This window comes from Chiloscyllium plagiosum, unplaced genomic scaffold (assembly GCF_037043375.1).
Source record: "Chiloscyllium plagiosum isolate Xiang-an unplaced genomic scaffold, Cpla_swu_hap1 HiC_scaffold_9, whole genome shotgun sequence".
Taxonomy (NCBI): Eukaryota; Metazoa; Chordata; class Chondrichthyes; order Orectolobiformes; family Hemiscylliidae; genus Chiloscyllium; species Chiloscyllium plagiosum.
In genome coordinates, this window is record NW_028270147.1 from 4,328,875 (window position 1) to 4,349,292 (window position 20,418).

The 20,418-nt window shown below is 45.0% G+C and overlaps 1 protein-coding gene across 2 annotated transcripts in view; it reads left to right on the top strand.

Annotated features, from left to right (window-relative positions):
- Nucleotides 1-20,418, top strand: part of col24a1 (collagen type XXIV alpha 1) — a 454,588-nt gene that overhangs the window by 353,077 nt on the left and 81,093 nt on the right. For both annotated transcript variants that reach the window (XM_043698575.2, XM_043698577.2), the window contains 2 exons: nucleotides 15,425-15,532; nucleotides 19,095-19,148. In XM_043698575.2, coding sequence (XP_043554510.2) covers nucleotides 15,425-15,532; nucleotides 19,095-19,148 — 162 coding nt within the window. The remainder of the gene's footprint in view (nucleotides 1-15,424; nucleotides 15,533-19,094; nucleotides 19,149-20,418) is intronic.

A 20,418-nucleotide genomic window follows, 5' to 3' on the forward strand; every position in this document is an offset into this window, starting at 1 on the left:
TTCTTTCGTAAACCACAGATCCCTTACCTTATCACTTCCTCCCTGCCTGACAGGGACATACCTATCAAAGACACGCAATATCTGTTCCTTAAACCAGCTCCACATTTTGATTGTTCCCATCCCCTGCATTTTGCTGCCCCATTCTATGCCTCCTAAGTCTTGCCTAATCACATTATAATTGACAGTCCCCATCTATAACTCCTATGCTGTGGCATGTACCTGTCCCTTTCCATCTCTAAACTAAAAGTTACTCCAGTAATTATTTTCTTCCTGATATACCTATAGCTTATTTGTGAATCTAATTCCTTGGCAAAATGATATTTCCATTTAACAAGTTTTAGCATATCTTCTAATTTTTTTTGTGTTAAATCTGGGAGAAATCCAATGCAAATTTCTGTTATAACAGCTGTGTCTGAAACAGTATAATCTTCTCATCGCAACATCATTCCAACTTCAATTCTGCCTGCGTGTCTTACTTTGTAAGAAGAACATCAACTCAAACGCTTCACAGATGTTAAATTTTACACTTTTATAAACTTGAATTCTACCTCTATTGTTGTGTTCTACTTTAACTTGAAAGGGTATACCATGAATCCTGCCCCACAGGCCACCTCAAAATGAATAAAATCCCAGTGAGACCACCAAGATGTAAATTTACCAGGCTGACCGCCATTTGGGATACAGGAAATTCACACTAAGTTTTATCATTAACAGATAAATAACTATTTGTTAAATTAAGTTTAACAAAGGATGGAGAAAAGGAATGGTTTTTAATCTAATACTGTACAACTTAAACTACAGAGGAACCTCAATTATCCGGCATTTGATTGTCCGAATATCGGATTATTTGGCAAGATTAACTGAACGAAATACTGCCCACCCGTGTCCTTCAGATAATACACACACACACACACACACACACACACACACACACACACACACACACACACACACACACACACACACACACACACACACACACACACACACACACACACACAAACAAGGGGAGGGGACAGCCACATGGTATTATTGTTGAACTGTTAATCCAGAGACCCAGGTAGCTTTCTGGGGGCCAGGTTTCAAATCCTGCCCCAGCAGATGGTGGAATTTGAATTCAATAAGAGTCTAAAGATGACCATGAATCTATTTCCAATTGTCGGAAAAGCCCATCTGGTTTGCTAATTAGGGAAGGATATCTGCCAACCTTACCCAATCTGGCCGACATCTGGTTGATTCTTAACTAACCACTGGGCAATTTAGGACAGGCAATTGCCTAGCCAGCAATGCCCACATCCTGTGACTGAAGGGTTTTTGCTCGATTTTTCCTGCTCCTCGGATGCTGCCTGACCTGCTGTGCTTTTCCACCACCACTCTCGACTCTGATCTTCAGCATCTGCAGTCCTCACTTTCACCTAAAGAATAAAACAAGACAGTTTTACTTTGAGTAAGAATGTGGTCAGGCAACACAAAATTCCATAGCTCAAAAACCTGGATTTTGAGGATACGTTTGTTGGGTGAATAGTTGATCAGGTGGAGTGAGGTCTCGTTAACGTTATTTATTTTAAGTCTCCTTGGTTTTCTGTCTATATCTCACAGAGAGAGAGATAGTGAGGGAGAGAGAGAGAGTGAAAGTGAGGGAGAGATGGATGCTTTCTGTCCTCAAATTCTGGAGGTTTCTCTCTCTGCTGCCTGACACTTTGAGCTTTTAACACTATGCAGCTGAACCAGTGCCAGGACTGTTGTCAGGCAAAATTTCCTTATTCACAAGTCTCTTGGTGCCTCTCAGTCTCGAATTCTCTCAAAAAAGCAACACTGAATTACACCGCCCAAAAAATGTAGCCTTTAATTTTCAAGTTGCAAAACTATCCTGATATTTCAGTTTGAACAGTTCCTAAATTCCTTATCCATCTACAGTTCCAAAAGAGGAAAAATATGTAATCTCTTCCAAATGCCTGTAACTAAGAGAGGAATTGAGTAGTGACTTCTCGAGTAGGAAATGTGATGAAGAAGGTGGGAGCTAACATTTTGAAATTACGACTGTGGGTTCACATTGGGAGATAAAGTCAGTAATCTGTTTGTGTAGAGTTGGATCTCACTCTGTGCCATGATGCTGTGTTGGGGGTGGGGTCATTTCTAATGCATTTGCATCCAATGAATATTCAAAGAATCCCTGTATGGCTACAGTACAGAAACCATTTGGTCCATCATGTCTGTTCTGGTGCCTCACCTCTGCCTTCTCCTGTTCCTCTTCACTTCCTCCCTTTTCTGATCCCAATCCAATTCTCTGCTGAGTTTTTGGGTTGACCATGCCTCCATCACACTCTCAGGCAGTGCATGCCAAGTCCCAAGTACACACTTTGGTCAAAGTATTCCTCTTCCTGCCGCCACTGCATCTTTTGCTAATTACCTGAACCTTGTGCCCTCCTGTGTTGTTGATCCTTCTCCCAATGGGAAATATTTTTCTCTTCTCTTTTCTGAATAGATAAAATCTCCTCTCAACCTTCTTTTTTCTAAGGAGGACAGTGTGAATTATGCTGAACGGTCCTCATAACTGATGATCCTCATACTGGGAGCATTCCCTGAATCTTTCCTGCACCCTGCCCAATGCCTTCCCATTCTTCCTGAAATGGATTCCTCAGAAGGAAGATTCCAGATGAGCCCAAACCAAGGTTTAATACAAGGTCACCATAGGCTCCCTGCTCTTGTACTCTGTGCCCTATTTATAAAACCAGGATACTATCAACTTTATTAACCTCTTTGTCTATCTGTCCTGCCACCATCAATGATGTATGCACACACAGGTCCTACACTCCCTCTTTATCCCCTAGAATAATAGAATGTTATGTTTTATTGTGAACGGAATTGAATGCAAGAGTAGGGAGAGGGTTATGCTTCTTTTATACACATGCTGGTGAGGCTACATCCAGAGTCCCGTGCACAGGACTGGTTCCCTTTCCTAAGGAAGGATGGACATGCATGGGACGCAGATCAGAGAAGGTTCAATATCCTGGGCTGGGTGAGGACATGTTGGCCAGGATAGGGTTAAAGCAGCTGGAATTTGTAGGAGGAAGTGATGATTCCTTTCAAATAAAGAAGATCCTTCGGGGTTCCTAACCTGGAAAGACTGTTTCCTCATGTAGAAGATTCTAGAACCAGGGAGTCACTGTTTAAAAATAAGGGGTGGTATTTTTAACCTCGATGAGGAGAATGGGGGGGGCACTGATGTTGTGGTTGGGTCATGGGGCTAGTAAGCAAGAGTCCCAAGGTAAGGTTCGAGGAGCATAGACTTGAATCCCATCACGGCAGATGGTGATATTTGAATTTATTAGCAATCTGGTCTAACAACAACAGTACTGTTGGTTATGGTAAAAACCCATCTGCTGCACAAATGGCGTTTAAGGAGGGAAATAAGACCACAGAACATAGGAACAGAAATTAGGTCATTCAGCCCATCGAGTCTGTTCCTTCATTCAATCCTAGAGACAGAAAACCCCGCAGATGCTGGAATCCAAGGTAGACAAGCAGGAGGCTGGGAGATCAAGAGGGACAGGCAGGAGACAGGGGGAACACAGTGAGACAGGCAGCATCAGGAGGGACAGGCAGGAGGCTGGGGGAACACAGCAAGGCAGGCAGAATCAGGAGGGACAGGCAGGAGGCTGGGGGAACACAGCAAGCCAGGCAGCATCAGGAGGGACAGGCAGGAGGCTGGGGGAACACAGTGAGCCAGGCAGCATCAAGAGGGACAGGCAGGAGGCTGGGGGAACACAGCAAGGCAGGCAGAATCAGGAGGGACAGGCAGTAGACTGGGGGAACACAGCAAGGCAGGCAGCATCAGGAGGGACAGGCAGGAGGCTGGGGGAACACAGCAAGCCAGGCAGCATCAGGAGGTGGAGAAGTTGACGTCTCCGGTGTAACCCTTTTTCAGGCTTGGGCGTGGGTGGCAGGGGAGCTGCAGATAAAGTGGGGGGGGGGGGGGGGGTGGAGATTGAGTGGGGAGGGGGTGGCAGGGTGGTGAGGTAGGGATAGGTAAACACAGGTAGAAGATACCGCCTGGTTGGTCGATGGGAGAAGTGAATCCAGTTGGTGGCTGGAAGGAAGGGATGGCCAGAGGAACAGGGGTGGGGGATGTTGGGTGTATTTGGGGAGGAGCTGGGAAGGGAGTCGGAGGTGGGAAGGGGGGTTATTTGAAGTTAGTGTACTCAGTGTTGAGTCCTCCAGGCTATAGGCTGTCCAGGCGGAAGATGAGGTGTGGTTCCTCCAATTTGCAGTTAGGATCGTTGTGGCAATGGATGAGGCAAAGATGGTCATGTTGGAAAGGGAGTGGGAAGGGGAATTAAAGTGGGTGGTGACTGCTAGGTCAGGGTGGCCCCTGTGGGACCCACTGAGATGCTCGCAGAATGTGCTCTGAGTTTACGTTTGGTCTCCCCGATGTAGAGACTGGTGTGGGGGTAAGTGAGGACAATGAGGACCCTGTCTTTAATGCATTTGCTGGGGGCGGTTTTAGAGCAGTGGAGGGGTAGAGGGCTGTCTGGGTGACGGGGGCACAGAAAGCATGTTGTTCAAAACCTGCATCCTCCATTGCCAGAGCGAATCAGATCACAAATTGGAGGAACAACCGCCTGGGCAACCTTCAGCCCAGAGGACTCAACATTGAGTTCTCCAATTTCAAATAAGCTCCCTTCCCATTCCCCCCTCCTGTCCATTCCACTGACTGACCCTTCCTTCCAGCCACCAACTGCTTTCACTTCTTCCATAGACCAACCAGTAGGTACCCGCTACCTCAGGGAGGGGCCATACTGGACCTGGTGTTAGGGAATGAGCCCAGCCAGGTGGTTGAAGTTTCAGTGAGGGATTACTTTGGGAATAGTGATCACAATTTGATAAGTTTTAGAATACTCATGGGCAAAGATGAGAGTGGTCCTAAAGGAAGAGTGCTAAAATGGGCAGACAGCCAACTATAGCTAAATTCAGTAGGAGCTGGGGAATGTGGATTGGGAGCAGCTGTTTGAGGGTATATCCACATTTGATATTCGGCAGGCTTTTAAAGATAGGTCGATTAGAGTTCAGGATAGACATGCACCTGTGAAAATGGGGGATAGAAACTGCAAGCTTAGGGAACCATGGATGACAGGTGAAATTATGAGACAAGATAAGAAGAAAAAGGAAGCATACATAAGATCTAGGAGACTGAAAACAGACAAAGCTTTGGAAGAAAATTGGAAATGCAGGACCAATCTGAAACAAGGAATTAAAAGGGATCATGAGGGAAAGTCTCAGATACAGTCACATAGATGGGTTAACTCCAGGAAGGGTGAGAGAGGTCGACACCTAGGGCAGGAGTCTTTTGAGGATATACCCATTTCAAACAGGTATGCTGGGGGTGCTGAAAATGTAGGGGGTGATGGATTCTCAGGGGAACGTAGCACGAACAGCCAAGTTTCTGGTATTGAGACTGGCTCTAATGCAACGAGGGGTACATCGGGTTCCAAGAGATCAATTGTGTTAGGGGATTCTGTAGTCCGAGGTACAGACAGACGTTTCTGTGGCCAGCAGAGAAAAAGCAGAATGGTGTGTTGTTTCCCTGGTGCCAGGATCAAGGATGTCTCAGAGAGGGTGCTGAATGTTCTCACGGGGGAGAGGGGCCAGCAAGAGGTCATTGTCCACATTGGAACCAACGACATTGGAAGGGAAAAGGTTGAGACTCTGTAGGGAGATTAGAGAGTTAGGCAGAAATTTAAAAAGGAGGTCCTCAAGGGTAGTAATATCTGGATTACTCCCAGTGCTATGAGCTAGTGAGGGCAGGAATAGGAGGATAGAGCAGATGAATGGATGGCTGAGGAGCTGGTGTACGGGAGAAGGATTCACATTTTTGGAACATTGGAATCTCTTTTGGGGTAGAAGTGACCTGTACAAGAAGGACAGATTGCACCTAAATCGGAAGGGGACTAATATACTGGCAGGGAGATTTGCTAGAACTGCTCGGGAGGATTTAAACTAGTAAGGTGGTGGTGGGGGGGGGGGGACCAGGGAGATAGTGAGGAAAGAGATCGATCTGAGACGGGTACAGCTGAGAACAGAAGCGAGTCAAACAGTCAGGGCAGGCAGGGACAAGGCAGGACTAATAAATTAAACTGCATTTACTTCAATGCAAGGGGCCTAACAGGGAAGGCAGATGAACTCAGGGCATGGTTAGGAACATGGTACTGGGATATCATAGCAACTACGGAAACATGGCTCAGGGATGGGCAGGACTGGCAGCTTAATGTTCCGGGATACAAATGCTACAGGAAGGATAGAAAGGGAGGCAAGAGAGGAGGGGGAGTGGCATTTTTGATAAGGGATAGCATTACAGCTGTGCTGAGGGACGATATTCCCGGAAATACATCCAGGGAAGTTATTTGGGTGGAAGTGAGAAATAAGAAAGGGATAATCACCTTATTGGGATTGTATTATAGACCCCCGAATAGTCAGAGGGAAATTGAGAAACAAACTTGTAAGGAGATCTCAGCTATCTGTAAGAATAATAGGGTGGTTATGGTAGGGGATTTTAACTTTCCAAACATCGACTGGGACTGCCATAGTGTTAAAGGTTTAGATGGAGAGGAATTTCTTAAGTATGTACAAGACAATTTTCTGATTCAGTATGTGGATATACCTACTAGGGAAGGTGCAAAACTTAACCTACTCTTATCACATACTGTTGCTATTGCAAATTCCTCATCGCTTCTATCTGTCTCTCCAACTGATCCACTCGATCTGATAAGATTAGCATCCAACAGCATTTATGGCAGATATAATCTGCAGTAACCCTTAAACTCTCTTTAAACTCCCACATCTGACAAAAAGTACATATCACTCTATTGAAGGCCATTTTTGCTCCTTCACAATCTACAGACCTAGAAAATAACACCATCTTATTCCTCTACAAACACTGCCCCAGGTTATATTAATAGCTATGGCTTATATTTTAAGTTTAAACAAGAGACAGATCTCCAAAAACATATAATCAAGAAAGAATCCACTTTACTCATTACTGCAGTCTTTCTCTTGGACAGACTTAAAACAACAATTAACTTATCTGATTCTGTGCTGTGAACTTTACCCAACAGTTCCTCCAAGATTAGTTGTGAATTTCACTGTTTGTTAATTTTCCCAGATGAACTCTGATGTCCAGTGATACACGAATTCAAACAGCAAAGATGGTAACTGTGCAGGTTCTCTCTCTCTCTCTCTCTCCTGCACTGTCCTCACCATGTGCTTCCTTTGTCTGCTCTTCTCCTTTTTAAACTGCTGTTGTTTTGACTTTTTTTTCCCAAAGTTCCAAAACAATGCAACAGCATATAAAACAGTAATTGCTGCTCTGGGAAATAAGGCAGGGCAGGTGACTGACGTGTCAGTGGGGCAACAGTTTGGGGCCAGCAACCATAATTCTATTCGTTTTCATATAGCGATGGAAAAGGATAGACCAGATCTAAAAGTTGAAGTTCTAAATTGGAGAAAGGCCAATTTTGACGGTATTAGGCAAGAACTTTCGAAAGCTGATTGGAGGCAGATGTTCACAGGTAAAGGGGCGGCTGGAAAATGGGAAGCCTTCAGAAATGAGATAACAAGAATCCAGAGAAAGTATATTCCTGTCAGGGTGAAAGGGAAGGCTGGTAGGTATAGGGTTTACTGGATGACTAAAGAAATTGAGTGTTTGGTTAAGAAAAAGAAGGAAGCATATGTCAGGTATAGACAGGATACATCGAGTGAATCCTTACAAGAGTATAAAGGAAGTAGGAGTATACTTAAGAGGGAAATCAGGACGGCAAAAAGGGGACATGTTATAGCTTTGGCAAATAGAATTAAGGAGAATGGAAAGAATTTTTACAAATATATTAAGGACAAAAGGGTAACTAGGGAGAGAATAGGGCTCCTCAAAGATCAGCAAGGCGGCCTTTGTGTGGAGCCACAGAAAATGGTGGAGATACTAAATAAATATTTTGCATCAGTATTTACTGTGGAAAAGGATATGGAAGATATAGACTGGAGGGAAATAGATGGTGACATCTTGCAAAATGTCCAGATTACAGAGGAGGAAGTGCTGGATGTCTTGAAATGGTTAAAAGTGGGATAAATCCCCAGGACCTGATCAGGTGTACCCAAGAACTCTATGGGAAGCTCGAAGTGATTGCTGGATCTCTTGCTGAGGTTTTTGTATCATTGATAGTCACGGGTGAGGTGCCGGAAGACTGGAGGTTGGCAAACGTGGTGCCACTGTTTAAAAAGGGCGGTAAAGACAAGCCAGGGAACTATAGACCAGTGAGCCTGACCTCAGTGGTGGGCAAGTTGTTGGAGGGAATCCTGAGGGACAGGATGTACACGTATTTGGAAAGGCAAGGACTGATTAGGGATAGTCTACATGGCTGTGTGCGTGGGAAATCATGTCTCATAAACTTGATTGAGTTTTTGGAAGAAGTAACACAGAAGATTGATGAGGGCAGAGCAGTAGATGTGATCTATATGGACTTCAGTAAGGCGTTCAACAAGGTTCCCCATGGGAGACTGATTAGCAAGGTTAGCTCTCATGGAATACAGGGAGAACTAGCTATTTGGATACAGAACTGGATCAAAGGTAGAAGACAGGGGGTGGTGGTGGAGGGATGTTTTTCAGACTGGAGGCCTGTGACCAGTGGAGTGCCACAAGGATCGGTGCTGGGCCCTCTACTTTTTGTCATTTACATAAATGATTTGGATGCGAGCATAAGAGGTACTGTTAGTAAGTTTGCAGATGACACCAAAATTGGAGGTGGAGTGGAAAACGAAGAGGGTTACCTCAGATTACAACAGGATCTGGAGCAGATGGGCCAATGGGCTGAGAAGTGGCAGATGGAGTTTAATTCAGATAACTGTGCAGTGCTGGACTTATACACTTAATGGTAAGGTCCTAGGGAGTGTTGCTGAACAAAGAGACCTTGGAGTGCAGGTTCATAGCTCCTTGAAAGTGGAGTTGCAGGTAGATAGGATAGTGAAGAAGGCATTTGGTGTGCTTTCCTTTATTGGTCAGAGCATTGAGTACAGGAGTTGGAAGGTCATGTTGCGGCTGTACAGGACATTGGTTAGGCCACTGTTGGAATATTGCATGCAATTCTGGTCTCCTTTCTATCAGAAAGATGTGAAACTTGAAAGGGTTCAGAAAAGATTTACAAGGCTGTTGCCAGGGTTGGAGGATCTGAGCTACAGGAAGTGGTTGAATAGGCTGGGGCTGTTTTCCCTGGAGCGTCAGAGGCTAAGGGGTGACCTTATAGAGGTTTACAAAATTGAGGGGCATGGATAGGATAAATAGGCAAAGTCTTTTCCCTGGGGTTGGGGAGTCCAGAACTGGAGGGAATAGGTTTAGGGTGAGAGGGGAAAGATATAAAAGAGACCTAGGGGCAACTTTTTCACACAGAGCATGGTATGTGTATGGGATGAACTGCCAGAGGATATGGTGGAGGCTGGTACAATTGCAACATTTAAGAGGCATTTGGATGGGTATATGAATAGGAAGGGTTTGGAGGGATATGGGCCGGGTGCTGGCAGGTGGGACTAGATTGGGTTGGGATATCTGGTCGGCATGGACAGGTTGGACCGAAGGGTCTATTTCCATGCTGTACATCTCTATGACTCTATGAAATATGTTTAGCAAACAGGGTTAAGGAAAATCCCAAAGCCTTTTATTCATATATAAGGAGCAAGAGGGTAACGAGGGAAAGGATTGGCCCACTCAAGGGCAAAGGAGAGAAGTTATGCATGGAGTCAGAGAAAATGGGTGATATTCTTAACGAGTACTTTGTATCGGTATTCACCGAGGAGAGGGACATTATGGATATTGAGGTTCGGGATAGATGTTTGTGTACTCTTGGTCATATTGGCATAAGAAGGGATGAAATGTTGGGTATTCTAAAAGGCATTAAGGTCGGCAAGTCATAGTCATAGAGATGTACAGCACGGAAACAGACCCTTCAGTCCAACTCGTCCATGCCAACCAGATATCCTAACCTAATCTAGTCCCAAGTCCCCAGGTCTGAGTAGGATCTATCTCAGGTTACTGAGGGAAGTGAGAGAGAAAATAGCTGGGGCCTTAAAAGATAACTTTGCAGCATCCTCGAACACGAGTGAGGTCCAGAGGACTGGAGAATTGCTCATGATGTCCTATTGTTTAAGAAGAATAACCGGGATTATCCAGGCAATTATAGACCGGTGAGCCTGACGTCAGTGGAAGGGAAGCTGCTGGAGAAGATACTGAGGGATAGCATCTATTCCCATTTGGAAGAAAATGGGCTTATCAATAATAGGCAGCATGGATTTTTCCAGGGAAGGTCATGTTTTACCAACTTTATAGAATCTTTTGAGGAGGTGACAAAGTTGATTGAGGGAAAGGCTGTAGATGTCATATACATGGATTTCAGTAAGGCGTTTGATAAGGTTCCCCATGGTAAGCTGATGGAGAAAGTGAAGTCACATGGGGTCCAGGGTGTGCTAGCTAGATGGATAGAGAACTGGCTGGGCAGCAGGAGACAGAGAGTAGTAGTGGAAGGGAGTTTCTCAAAATGGAGACTTGTGACCAGTGGTGCCCCACAGGGATCCGTGTTGGGACCACTGTTGTTTGTGATATACATAAATGATTTACAGGAAGGTATAGGTGGTCTGATTAGTAGGATTGCAGATAACACTAAGATTGGTGGAGTAACAAATAGTGAAGGGGAATATCAGAGAATACAGCAGAATATAGATAGACTGGAGATTGGGCAGAGATATGGCAGATAGAGTTCAATCCTGGCAAATGCGAGGTGATACATTTTGGAAGATCCAATTCCAGAGCAAATGGTACAGTAAATGGAAAAGCCCTGGGGAAAATTGATGTACAGAGAGATCTGGGTGTTCAAAGTCCACTGTTCCCTGAAGATGGCAACATACATCGATAGAGTGGTCAAGAAGGCATACGGCATGCTTTCCTTCATAAGACGGGGTCTTGAGTACAAGAATTGGCAGGTCCTGTTATAGTTGTATGGGACTTTGGTTTGGCCACATTTGCAATACAGTGTACAGTTCTGGTTGCCACATTACCAAACGGATGTGGATGCTTTGGAGAGGGTGCAGAGGAGGCTCACCAGGATGTTGCCTGGTATGGAGGGTGCTAGCTATGAAGAGAGGTTGAGTAGATTAGGATTATTTTCATTAGAAAGATGGAGGTTGAGGGGGGGACCTGATTGAGGTCTACAAAATCATGAGAGGTATAGAGAGGGTGGATAGCAAGAAGCCTTTTCCCCTGAGTGAGGATCTCAATTACTAGGGGTCATGAGTTCAAAGTGACAGGGGAAAGGTTTAGGGGAGGTATAGTGGAAAATTCTTTGTGCAGAGGGTGGTGGGGGCCTGGAACGTGTTGTCAGCTGAGGTGGTATAGGTGGGAACGATAGTGTGATTTAAGATGTATCTAGACGGATACATGAATGGGCAGGGAGCAGAGGGATACAGATCCTTAGAAAATAGGTGGCAGGTTTAGATCGAGGATCTGGATCAGCGCAGGCTTGGAGGGTTGAAGGGCCTGTTCCTGTGCTGGAATGTTCTTTGGTCTTTACTCTACCTGTGTTCACCTATCCTTACCTCACCTTGCCCCACACACCCCCACCTAAAACCTTCCCCCACCCCCCATCTTTTATCTGCAGTTCCCCTTACATCCACCTGCAGTCCTGAAGAAAGGTTACATCCGAAACGTTGACTTTTCCACCTTGTGATGCTGCCTGGCTTGCTGTGTTCTTCCAGCCTCCTGCTCGTCCACCATTCAATCATGGCTGATGGATTTCTCAACCCCATTCTCCCGCTTTCTCCGTATAAACCTTAATCCCCTTGGCAATCAAGGAACTATCTACCTCCATCTTAAGTCTGGCCTGCATGTGACTCCAGACCCATGGCAATGTGGTTGACTGTTAACTATCCTCTGGGCAATTAGGGACAGCCAATAAATGCTTGCCCAGCCAGCAATGCCCGTAATCCATGAATAAATCTTTAAAAATATTTCTCACAGAGGGGCATATGTCTTCCTCAAAGGGTAGTAGAACAAAATCCTTGTGTTAAGACAGACATATGAATATTCATGATAAGAAAAGTTATTGGGGGGCGGTGGAAATGTTGAGGGATCTTATTGAATGGTGAAGCAGATTTATGGGGCAAGTGGGCAACTCCTTCATATATTTGTAAATAAGCCTTAGAACGATTCAATAATCGTACTGGCCAAACAATAACATTAATCATCTCATTGATAGGGAGAGTTTATTTAAATTCAAGAGAATTAAAATTTCTTTAACTAAATAAATCTAGATAAGTAAAAGCATTACTAGTAGTGACCATGAAACTTCAAATTATTGTAAAATCCATTGTTTCTGCCTTTTATGAAAGGAATTCTGCTGTTTGTTCCTGGGTCTGGCCCACATTTCATCTGTTTGCAAATGTGTGATTGTCCTTTCAGTGGCTTGGCAAGGCACTTTGTTTCAAACAGGAGCCTGGGGTTTAATAAGCTCACTAGTAATGAAGGCTGTTCTTGCCAGGGGCTCCCACATCCCAACAGTAGAATATTACTGGGATCAAAATAAAGCAGCTTAATCCGAAAATGCTAGGATCAGTCACCACAGAATAAGAGGCTTTTGCGCATTGTGGCTGTGTGCACTTTGGTGAGCTTATCCTGTTAGTCTGGTTTGTTGTTTTTACATCATCAGTAAAAATTGTTTTCCTTTGCAAGTATTTATTAAATTCCCTTTCAGACATTATTATTGAATCTTCTTTCATACACATCCATCCTCACTCACTCACTCATACTCTTTCTGTCTCTCACTCACACTCACTCTCTCTCTCTGTGTCACTCACACTCTCTCTCTCTCTCTGTCTCTCACACACACACTCATACAGTCCACACACAGAGACACACACTCTCTCTCACACACAATCCCCACAAGCACCCAGTCCCCACATACGCACATACATGCACACAGCCTCACACAGATAAACACAAACACCCATACAGGCATGCACAGTCTCACATAGGCACGTGCACATACACATGCCATTTCAGATTACAACAACTCGTTGTGTGCTAGACAATGAATATCCTACCTGTTTGCATGAAGCTAAGAAAAAGCAAGGGATAGTAAGCATTGGACGGCTGCTAATCAGTATAGGGCATTGTCTAAAACTGTAAAGTGAAGGTGTTGGTAGCAAAGGGAATGCAGTAATCATCACTTATTTCAATCTGCAGACAGTCTGGATAGAACTAATGAGCACCAGGCTGTGGGAGAAGAATTTTTGGAATGTGCAATAAGATTGCTTTCTAGAGCAGTGGGCTGAGGAACCAACAGGGAACAAGTCACTTTAAATCTAGCATCATGCAGTGAGAAAAGGCTAACTCATAACCTTGTTCGAGAGGAGTCTTTAGGGAAGGTGGTTGAAAATGGTGATGTTCGATCCAAAGCCAGGAGATTGCCCAGGCTGGGGCGATGTAGCTAGGGTGAGAGACCTGGCAAGCTGCTGTTGTTTTCCCTAGAACAGGGAAGGCTGAGGGAACTCTGATTGAGGTGCACACAGCTTTCGAGGCAGAGATAGGGAGAAACGTTTTTCTTTATTATTCATGCACAGGAGAGGGCATCATTTGTCATTAATTAAGAGTGTAATTAAGAGTCAACCACACATTGCTGTGAGTCTGGAGTTCGGTGTAGGCCAGACCAGGTAAGGATGGTAGATTCCTTCCTTGGAGGACATGAGTGAATCAGATGAGCTTTCCCCAATAATTGGCAATGTGTTCATGGTCATCATTAGACTGGTCCTTCCAGATTTTACTGAATTCACTTTCCCCCATCTGCCATGACAGGATTCGAATCCGGATCCCCGGAACATTGCCTGGGTCTCTGGAATAACAGTCCAGTGTTAATGCCACTCCCCTTATTTTACCTCCTTGTAAAGGGATTTGGAACTGAGAGCATAGATTTTAGTTCAGAGGAAGCGGTTTAGATGAGTTTATGGAATATTATTTTCACCCAGAGGGTAGTGGCTATGTGAAACTCACTTGTGTAGCGGGGCCGGTGTTGGACTGGAGTGGACGAGATCAGAAGTCACACAACACAAGGTTATAGTCCAACAAGTTGATTTGAAATTCACAAGAAAGTTTGTGATTTCCAATACACCTGTTGGACTGTAACCTGGTGTCGTGTGACTTCTGTCTTTGAAAGGATGGGAGATGCAGAAACCATCACAGCGTTTAAGAGGTATTTAGATGACTTGAAGCACCATCGGTCAGACAGCATCCGAGGAGCAGGAGAGTCGACCTTACGGGCATAAGCCCTTCATCAGGAATTATCAGGCCTACACTCGAAACGTCGACTCTCCTGCTCCTTGGATGCTGCCTGATCGGCTGTGCTTTTCCGACACCACATTCTCGACTCTAATCTCCAGCAGCTGCAGTCCCCACTTTCTCTGACTTAAAGCACCATGATATACATGGTTCCGGGTCAAGTGCTAGAAAATGGAGGAGAGCTGATTGCCACTTGATGACCAACATGGAGGCAGTGGGCCAAAGGGCCTCTTTCTGTGCTGTATTACTGTATGACTGCAGTGCTTCCAAAGTCAGGAGGGTAATAGAGGGACCCAGACTAACATGACTGCCTAAAAACACCAAGTAAATGGGAATTTATTTTAAACAGCAAGTTATGACCTGAAAGCGCAGTGGAAGAAGTTCTAAGAAGAACTGAGGAATAACTGAGAACTCAAAATGTTAACTCTGATTTTTCTTCACAGATGCTGCCAGACCTGCTGAGCTTTTCCAGCAATTTCTGTTTTTGTCTCTGATAATAATTTTCAAAGGGGACTTAGATCAATGGTTACAAAGGAAGCATTTACAGAGACAGAGGAAAGAGCAAATGACTAACTGAGCTGTTGTTTCAGTGATAATGGAATGAATGGCCTGTTTGTGAGCTACAAGGATCAACGGTTCCTCTCTGTCTCCTTTGTGCAAGAAACTGACTGAGTGATCTCACCACCCTAAAACATTTATAGAACTGTTCAATAGTAATAATGGCTTGAGTTTGACTGGTAATGATAATGATTAATCAAATTAATGGCAATGATTGCTGATCTTAATGATTCCTCAAGTTTGATTAGTAATGGCATGGTAGATACCATCACGATTAATCAAACTCATGATAATGATTAGGAGAATGTAGGGACTGCATTTTCTGGAGATCAGAGTCATGAGTGTGGTGCTGGAAAAGCACAGCAGGTCAGGCAGCTTCCGAGGAGCAGGAGAATCTGAATTCCGGGCATAAGCCCTTCATCAGTGTGTTTCCAGCATCACACTCTTCGACCAATGGTAATGATTACTAATGCTAATGATGACTGGTGTTTGCTCTCATTGCAGGGTGAACTGGGTTATCCAGGTCTGAAGGGGGAGATGGGGGAGAAGGGGGACACTGGAGCTCGAGGAGTTGCTGGTCCAGTTGGACCCTCTGGAATTAATGGAATGCCGGTAAGTCCAGAACCTGGAAAATATCTCTCACTGAACTCACGGAAGCTCTTTATCTTGGTGGGCAGATTGCCTCTTTTTGAACAAGCTCTTGCTACAGAGAAACCAATGGGGAGCTAAAGGCAGGGGGTTAGAATCAACTACCAAGAAATTGGAAGCAAAGCTCACAGAGGTAGAGGAAAGAGCAGGAGACTGTTTAACTAATTGAGCTGCTGTTTCAGTGATAAAGGAACGAATGGCCTGTTTGTGTGCTACAAGATTCAATGTTCCCTCTTTGTCTCCTTTGTGTAAGCCCCTCAATAATTCCAGAAAGGCTTGACCCTATCCCTATTGTTTGCAGAGGTGAATGTATGTCATTTCTAGTGAGTATAAATGAATCAAAAGTTCCCACTGCTTTCTCCAAGGCAACACCTTGGCCAGTCAGGGTAACATTGTGTCACACCATCCTGACCTGAAGCTATATTGTCATTCTGTCAGTGTCATCAGGTCAAACTCCTGGCTGAGGGGTGACCTTATAGAGGTTTATAATAGAAATAGAGGGCATAAGTTTAGGGTGAGAGGGGAAAGATTTAAAAGAGACCTAAGGGGCAAAACTGTTTCACGCAGAGGGTGGTATGTGTATGGAACAAGCTGCCAGAGGAGGTGGTGGAGGATGGTACAATTGCAACATTTAAAAGACATCTGGATGGGTATATGAATAGGAAAGGTTTAGAGGGATATGGGTCAAGTGCTGGCAAATGGGACGACATTAATTTAGATATCTGAATAGCATGGACGAATTGGACCAAAGGGTCTGTTTCTGTGCCATACATCTCGATGACCCTGTGCCTGTAAGTCCTTTCCTAACAGCACTCAGTGTGTCCTTACACCCCAAGTACTGCAGGAATTTGAGAAGGCAGCTCATTCCCACCTCCTCAAGGGCAATATAGGATGAGCAACAACACCAACATTCCTTCAACACATTTTAGGAGCCAGTGACTTTTTTCCCCTGCAGTATAAATTGTTGTTATCCTTTGCAAATTTGGTATTCTTGCATTTGTCTTGATGAGTGCAAGATAAACAGCTTCAGCAAAGTCTGGATATCGATTACATAATTCACAAATAGGTCTCAAACAAAGGAAACCATTCAACTTCCATTGTTAAACACCGTGCTGCTACTCATGTGAGTCAACCAAGAACTAACATTTGCTTGTTTTTTTTAAGTTGGTTCATGATCATTAACTGTGAGACCCAACACCCCTATTTCTTCTAAACTCCAGTGAATATAGTCCTAACTAATCCAGTCCCTCTTCATCCATCCAGTGCAGCCATCCCAGGAATCAGTCTGGTAAACATTTGTTGCCGTCCCTCCTTACCCAGAACATATTTTCTCAGGTAAAGAGATCAAAACTGAACACAATACTCCAGGTGTGGTCTCACCAAGGCCCTGTGTAATTGCAGCAATATAGAGATGCCTGCTCCTGGTACTCAAATCCTCTCACTGTGAAGGCCAACACACTATTCACAAGCTGCTGGAGAAGATTTTAAGGAATAGGACCTATTCCCATTTGGAAGAAAATGGGCTTATCAGTGATAGGCAACATGGTTTTGTACAGGGAAGTTCATATCTTACAAACCGAATAGAATTATTTGAGGAAGTGACAAAGTTGGTTGATTGAGGGAAAGGCTGTAGATGTGATATACATGGATTTCAGTAAGGTGTTTGATAAGGTTCCCCATGGTAGGCTGATGGAGAAAGTGAAGTCACATGGGGCCAGGGTGTACTCGCTAGATGGATAGAGAAAGGGCTGGGCAACAGGAGACAGAGAGTAGTAGTGGAAGGGAGTTTCTCAAAATGGAGACCTGTGACGTCCCACAGGAATCTGTGTTGGGACCACTGTTGTTCGTGATATACATAAATGATTTACAGGAAGGTATAGGTGGTCTGATTAGCAGATAACACTAAGATTGATGGAGTAGCAGAAAGTAAAGGGGAATATCAGAGAATACAGCAGAATATAGATAGATTGAAGAGTTGGGCAGAGAAACGGCAGATGGAGTTCAATCCGGGCAAATACAAGGTGACGTATTTTAGAAGATCCAATTCAAGAGCGAACTATACAGTAAATGGAAAAGTCCTGTGGAAAATTGATGTACAGAGAGATCTGGGAGTTCAGGCCCATTGTTCCCTGAAGGTGGCAACGCAGGTCAGTAGAGTGGTCAAGAAGGCATACGGCATCAGACGGGGTATTGAGTACAAGAGTTGGCAGGTCGTGTTACAGTTGTATAGGACGTTGGTTCAGCAATTTTTGGAATACTGTGTACAGTTCTGGTCGCCACATTACAAAAAGGGTTTGGGTGCTTTGGAGAGGCGGCAGAGGAGGTTCACCAGGATGTTGCCTGGTATGGAGGGTGCTAACTAGGAGGAGAGGTTGAGTAAATTAGGATTATTTTCATTAGAAAGATGGAGGTTGAGGTGGGACCTGATTGAGATCTACAAAATCGTGAGAGGTGTAGACAGGGTGGATAGCAAGAAGCCTTTTCCCAGAGTGGGGGACTCAATTACTAGGGGTCACAAGTTCAAAGTGACAGGAGAAAGGTTTAGGGGAGGTATGGTGGAAAATTCTTTATGCAGAGGGTGGTGGGGGCCTGAAACACATTGCCAGCTGAGGTGGTAGAGGCGGGCACGATAGCGTGATTTAAGATGTATCTAGACAGATACATGAATGGGCAGGGAGCAGAGGGATACAGATCCTTAGAAAATAGATGGCAGGTTTAGATCGAGGATCTGGATTGGTGTAGGCTTGGAGGGCCGAAGGGCCTGTTCCTGTGTTGGAATGTTCTTTGTCCTGTGCCTTCCTCACCACCTGCTGCCCCTGCGTGTTTATTTTCAGCAACTGGTGTTCAGGGACCACCCCCCCCCCCCCCCCCCCAGGTTTGTTGCACCTGCCCCTTTCCAGCCTATCACCATTCAGATCATAATCTGCTTCCTGTTTTCGCCAGCAAAGTGGATAACCTCACATTCATTCACAGCATTCCTCATCTGCCATGCTTTTGCCCACTCACTCAACTTGTGAAAATCACACTGAAACATCTCTCTATCCACCTCTCAGCTCACCCTCCCATCCAACTTATGTCATCTGCCAACCTGGAGAGATCGCATTTACTTCCCCCATCTACATCATCACTATATAATGTGAACATTGAGGTCCAAGCGCTGATGCCTGAGCTCCCCAAATAGCCACTGAATGTGCCTTGGAAAAAGACCCATTTCTTCCTGTCCTATGCTTGCTGGCTGCCGGTCTGTCTCAGTCCCCTGCCCCCAGTCCCATGTGCTTCCAACATCACTGTCACCAGTCAGTCTGCCTCCCTTCTGTGGTCTCAGAGCAGTAATTGAAGGTCAGAAAGCACACAGCCCCTTAAATGCTTGCGAGTGAAGAGGGCATATACGGCGAGTGTCCTCTGAGCTACTGGAACATCAGGAATGAAGATGGTGAAATGAATGGGCCATGAATTGCTACCAGGTAGGGGTTTTCATATGCCTCACAACTCCTCAACCCAAACTGTTTTGTTTATGTCTCCACAGGGACCAGAAGGGAAACGGGGAAAACCAGGACAGCGAGGGCGCTCAGGGAAAAAGGTTTCCTCGCATTTTTATGTCGGGAAAAACATTCGGGTCATTTAGTTTTATCGACAAAGTCTGAAATCAGTGGCCTGACTCAGGCCTCGAGGTTGGGAGCTGAGAGGTTATAATTGATGGGTTTGATTGCTCAAAGAACAAAGAACAAAGAAAATTTGCAGGCCAAGACCAGGCCCTTCGGCCCTCCAAGCCTGAGCCAATCCAAATCTACTGTCTAAACCTGTCAGTCAATTCCTAAGTATCTGTATCCCTCTGCTCCCCACCTACTCATGCATCTGCCCAGATGAATCTTAAATGACTCTACCGTGCCTGCCTCTACCACCTCTGCTGGCAACGCGTTCCAGACGCCCACCACCCTCCGTGTGAAGTACTTGCTGCGTGTATCCCCCTTAAACTTTCCACCTGTCACCTTGAAAGCATGACCTCTCGTTATGGAATCCCTGACCCTGGGAAAAAGCTTGTCTCTATCCACCCTGTCTATACCCTTCATGATTTTGTAAACCTCAATCAGGTCCCCCCTCAATCTCCTTTTTTCCAGTGAAAATAAACTTAACCTACTCAACCTCTCTTCATAGCTAGCACCTTCCATACCAGGCAACATCCTCGTAAACCTTCTCTGCACCCTCTCCAAAGCGTCCACATCCTTTTGGTAATGTGGCGACCAGAACTGTACACAGTATTCTAAATGCGGCCGAACCAATGTGTTGTACAATTTTAACATGACTTGCCAGCTCTTATACTCAATACCCCGTCCAATGAAGGCAAGCATACTATATGCCTTCTTGACCACTCTATCCACCTGTGCAGCAACCTTCAGGGTACAATGGACCTGCACTCCCAGATCTCTCTGCTCATCAACTTTTCCCAAGGCTCTTCCATTCATTGTATAATTCACTCTGGAATTAGACTTGCCTAAATGCATCACCTCACATTTGTCTGGATCGAAAGCCATTTGCCACCTTTCCGCCCAACTCTCCAGTCTATCTATATCCTCCTGTATTCTCTGACAGTCCCTTATGCTTTCTGCTACTCCACCAATCTTCGTGTCATGTGCAAACTTGCTGATCATACTAACAGTGCCCTCTTCCAGATCATTGATGTATATTACAAACAACAGTGGCCCCAGCACTGATCCCTGTGACATTCCCGCTGCCAGGAAAGATCCAATCAGGATCAGGAATCCGATTGCTAGCCTGGTGAGGTGGGCAGGAAAAGTACGCTCATAAATGCCCCAGTCGGGAGTGATTTGCACCTCAGAGGTACCTTGTTG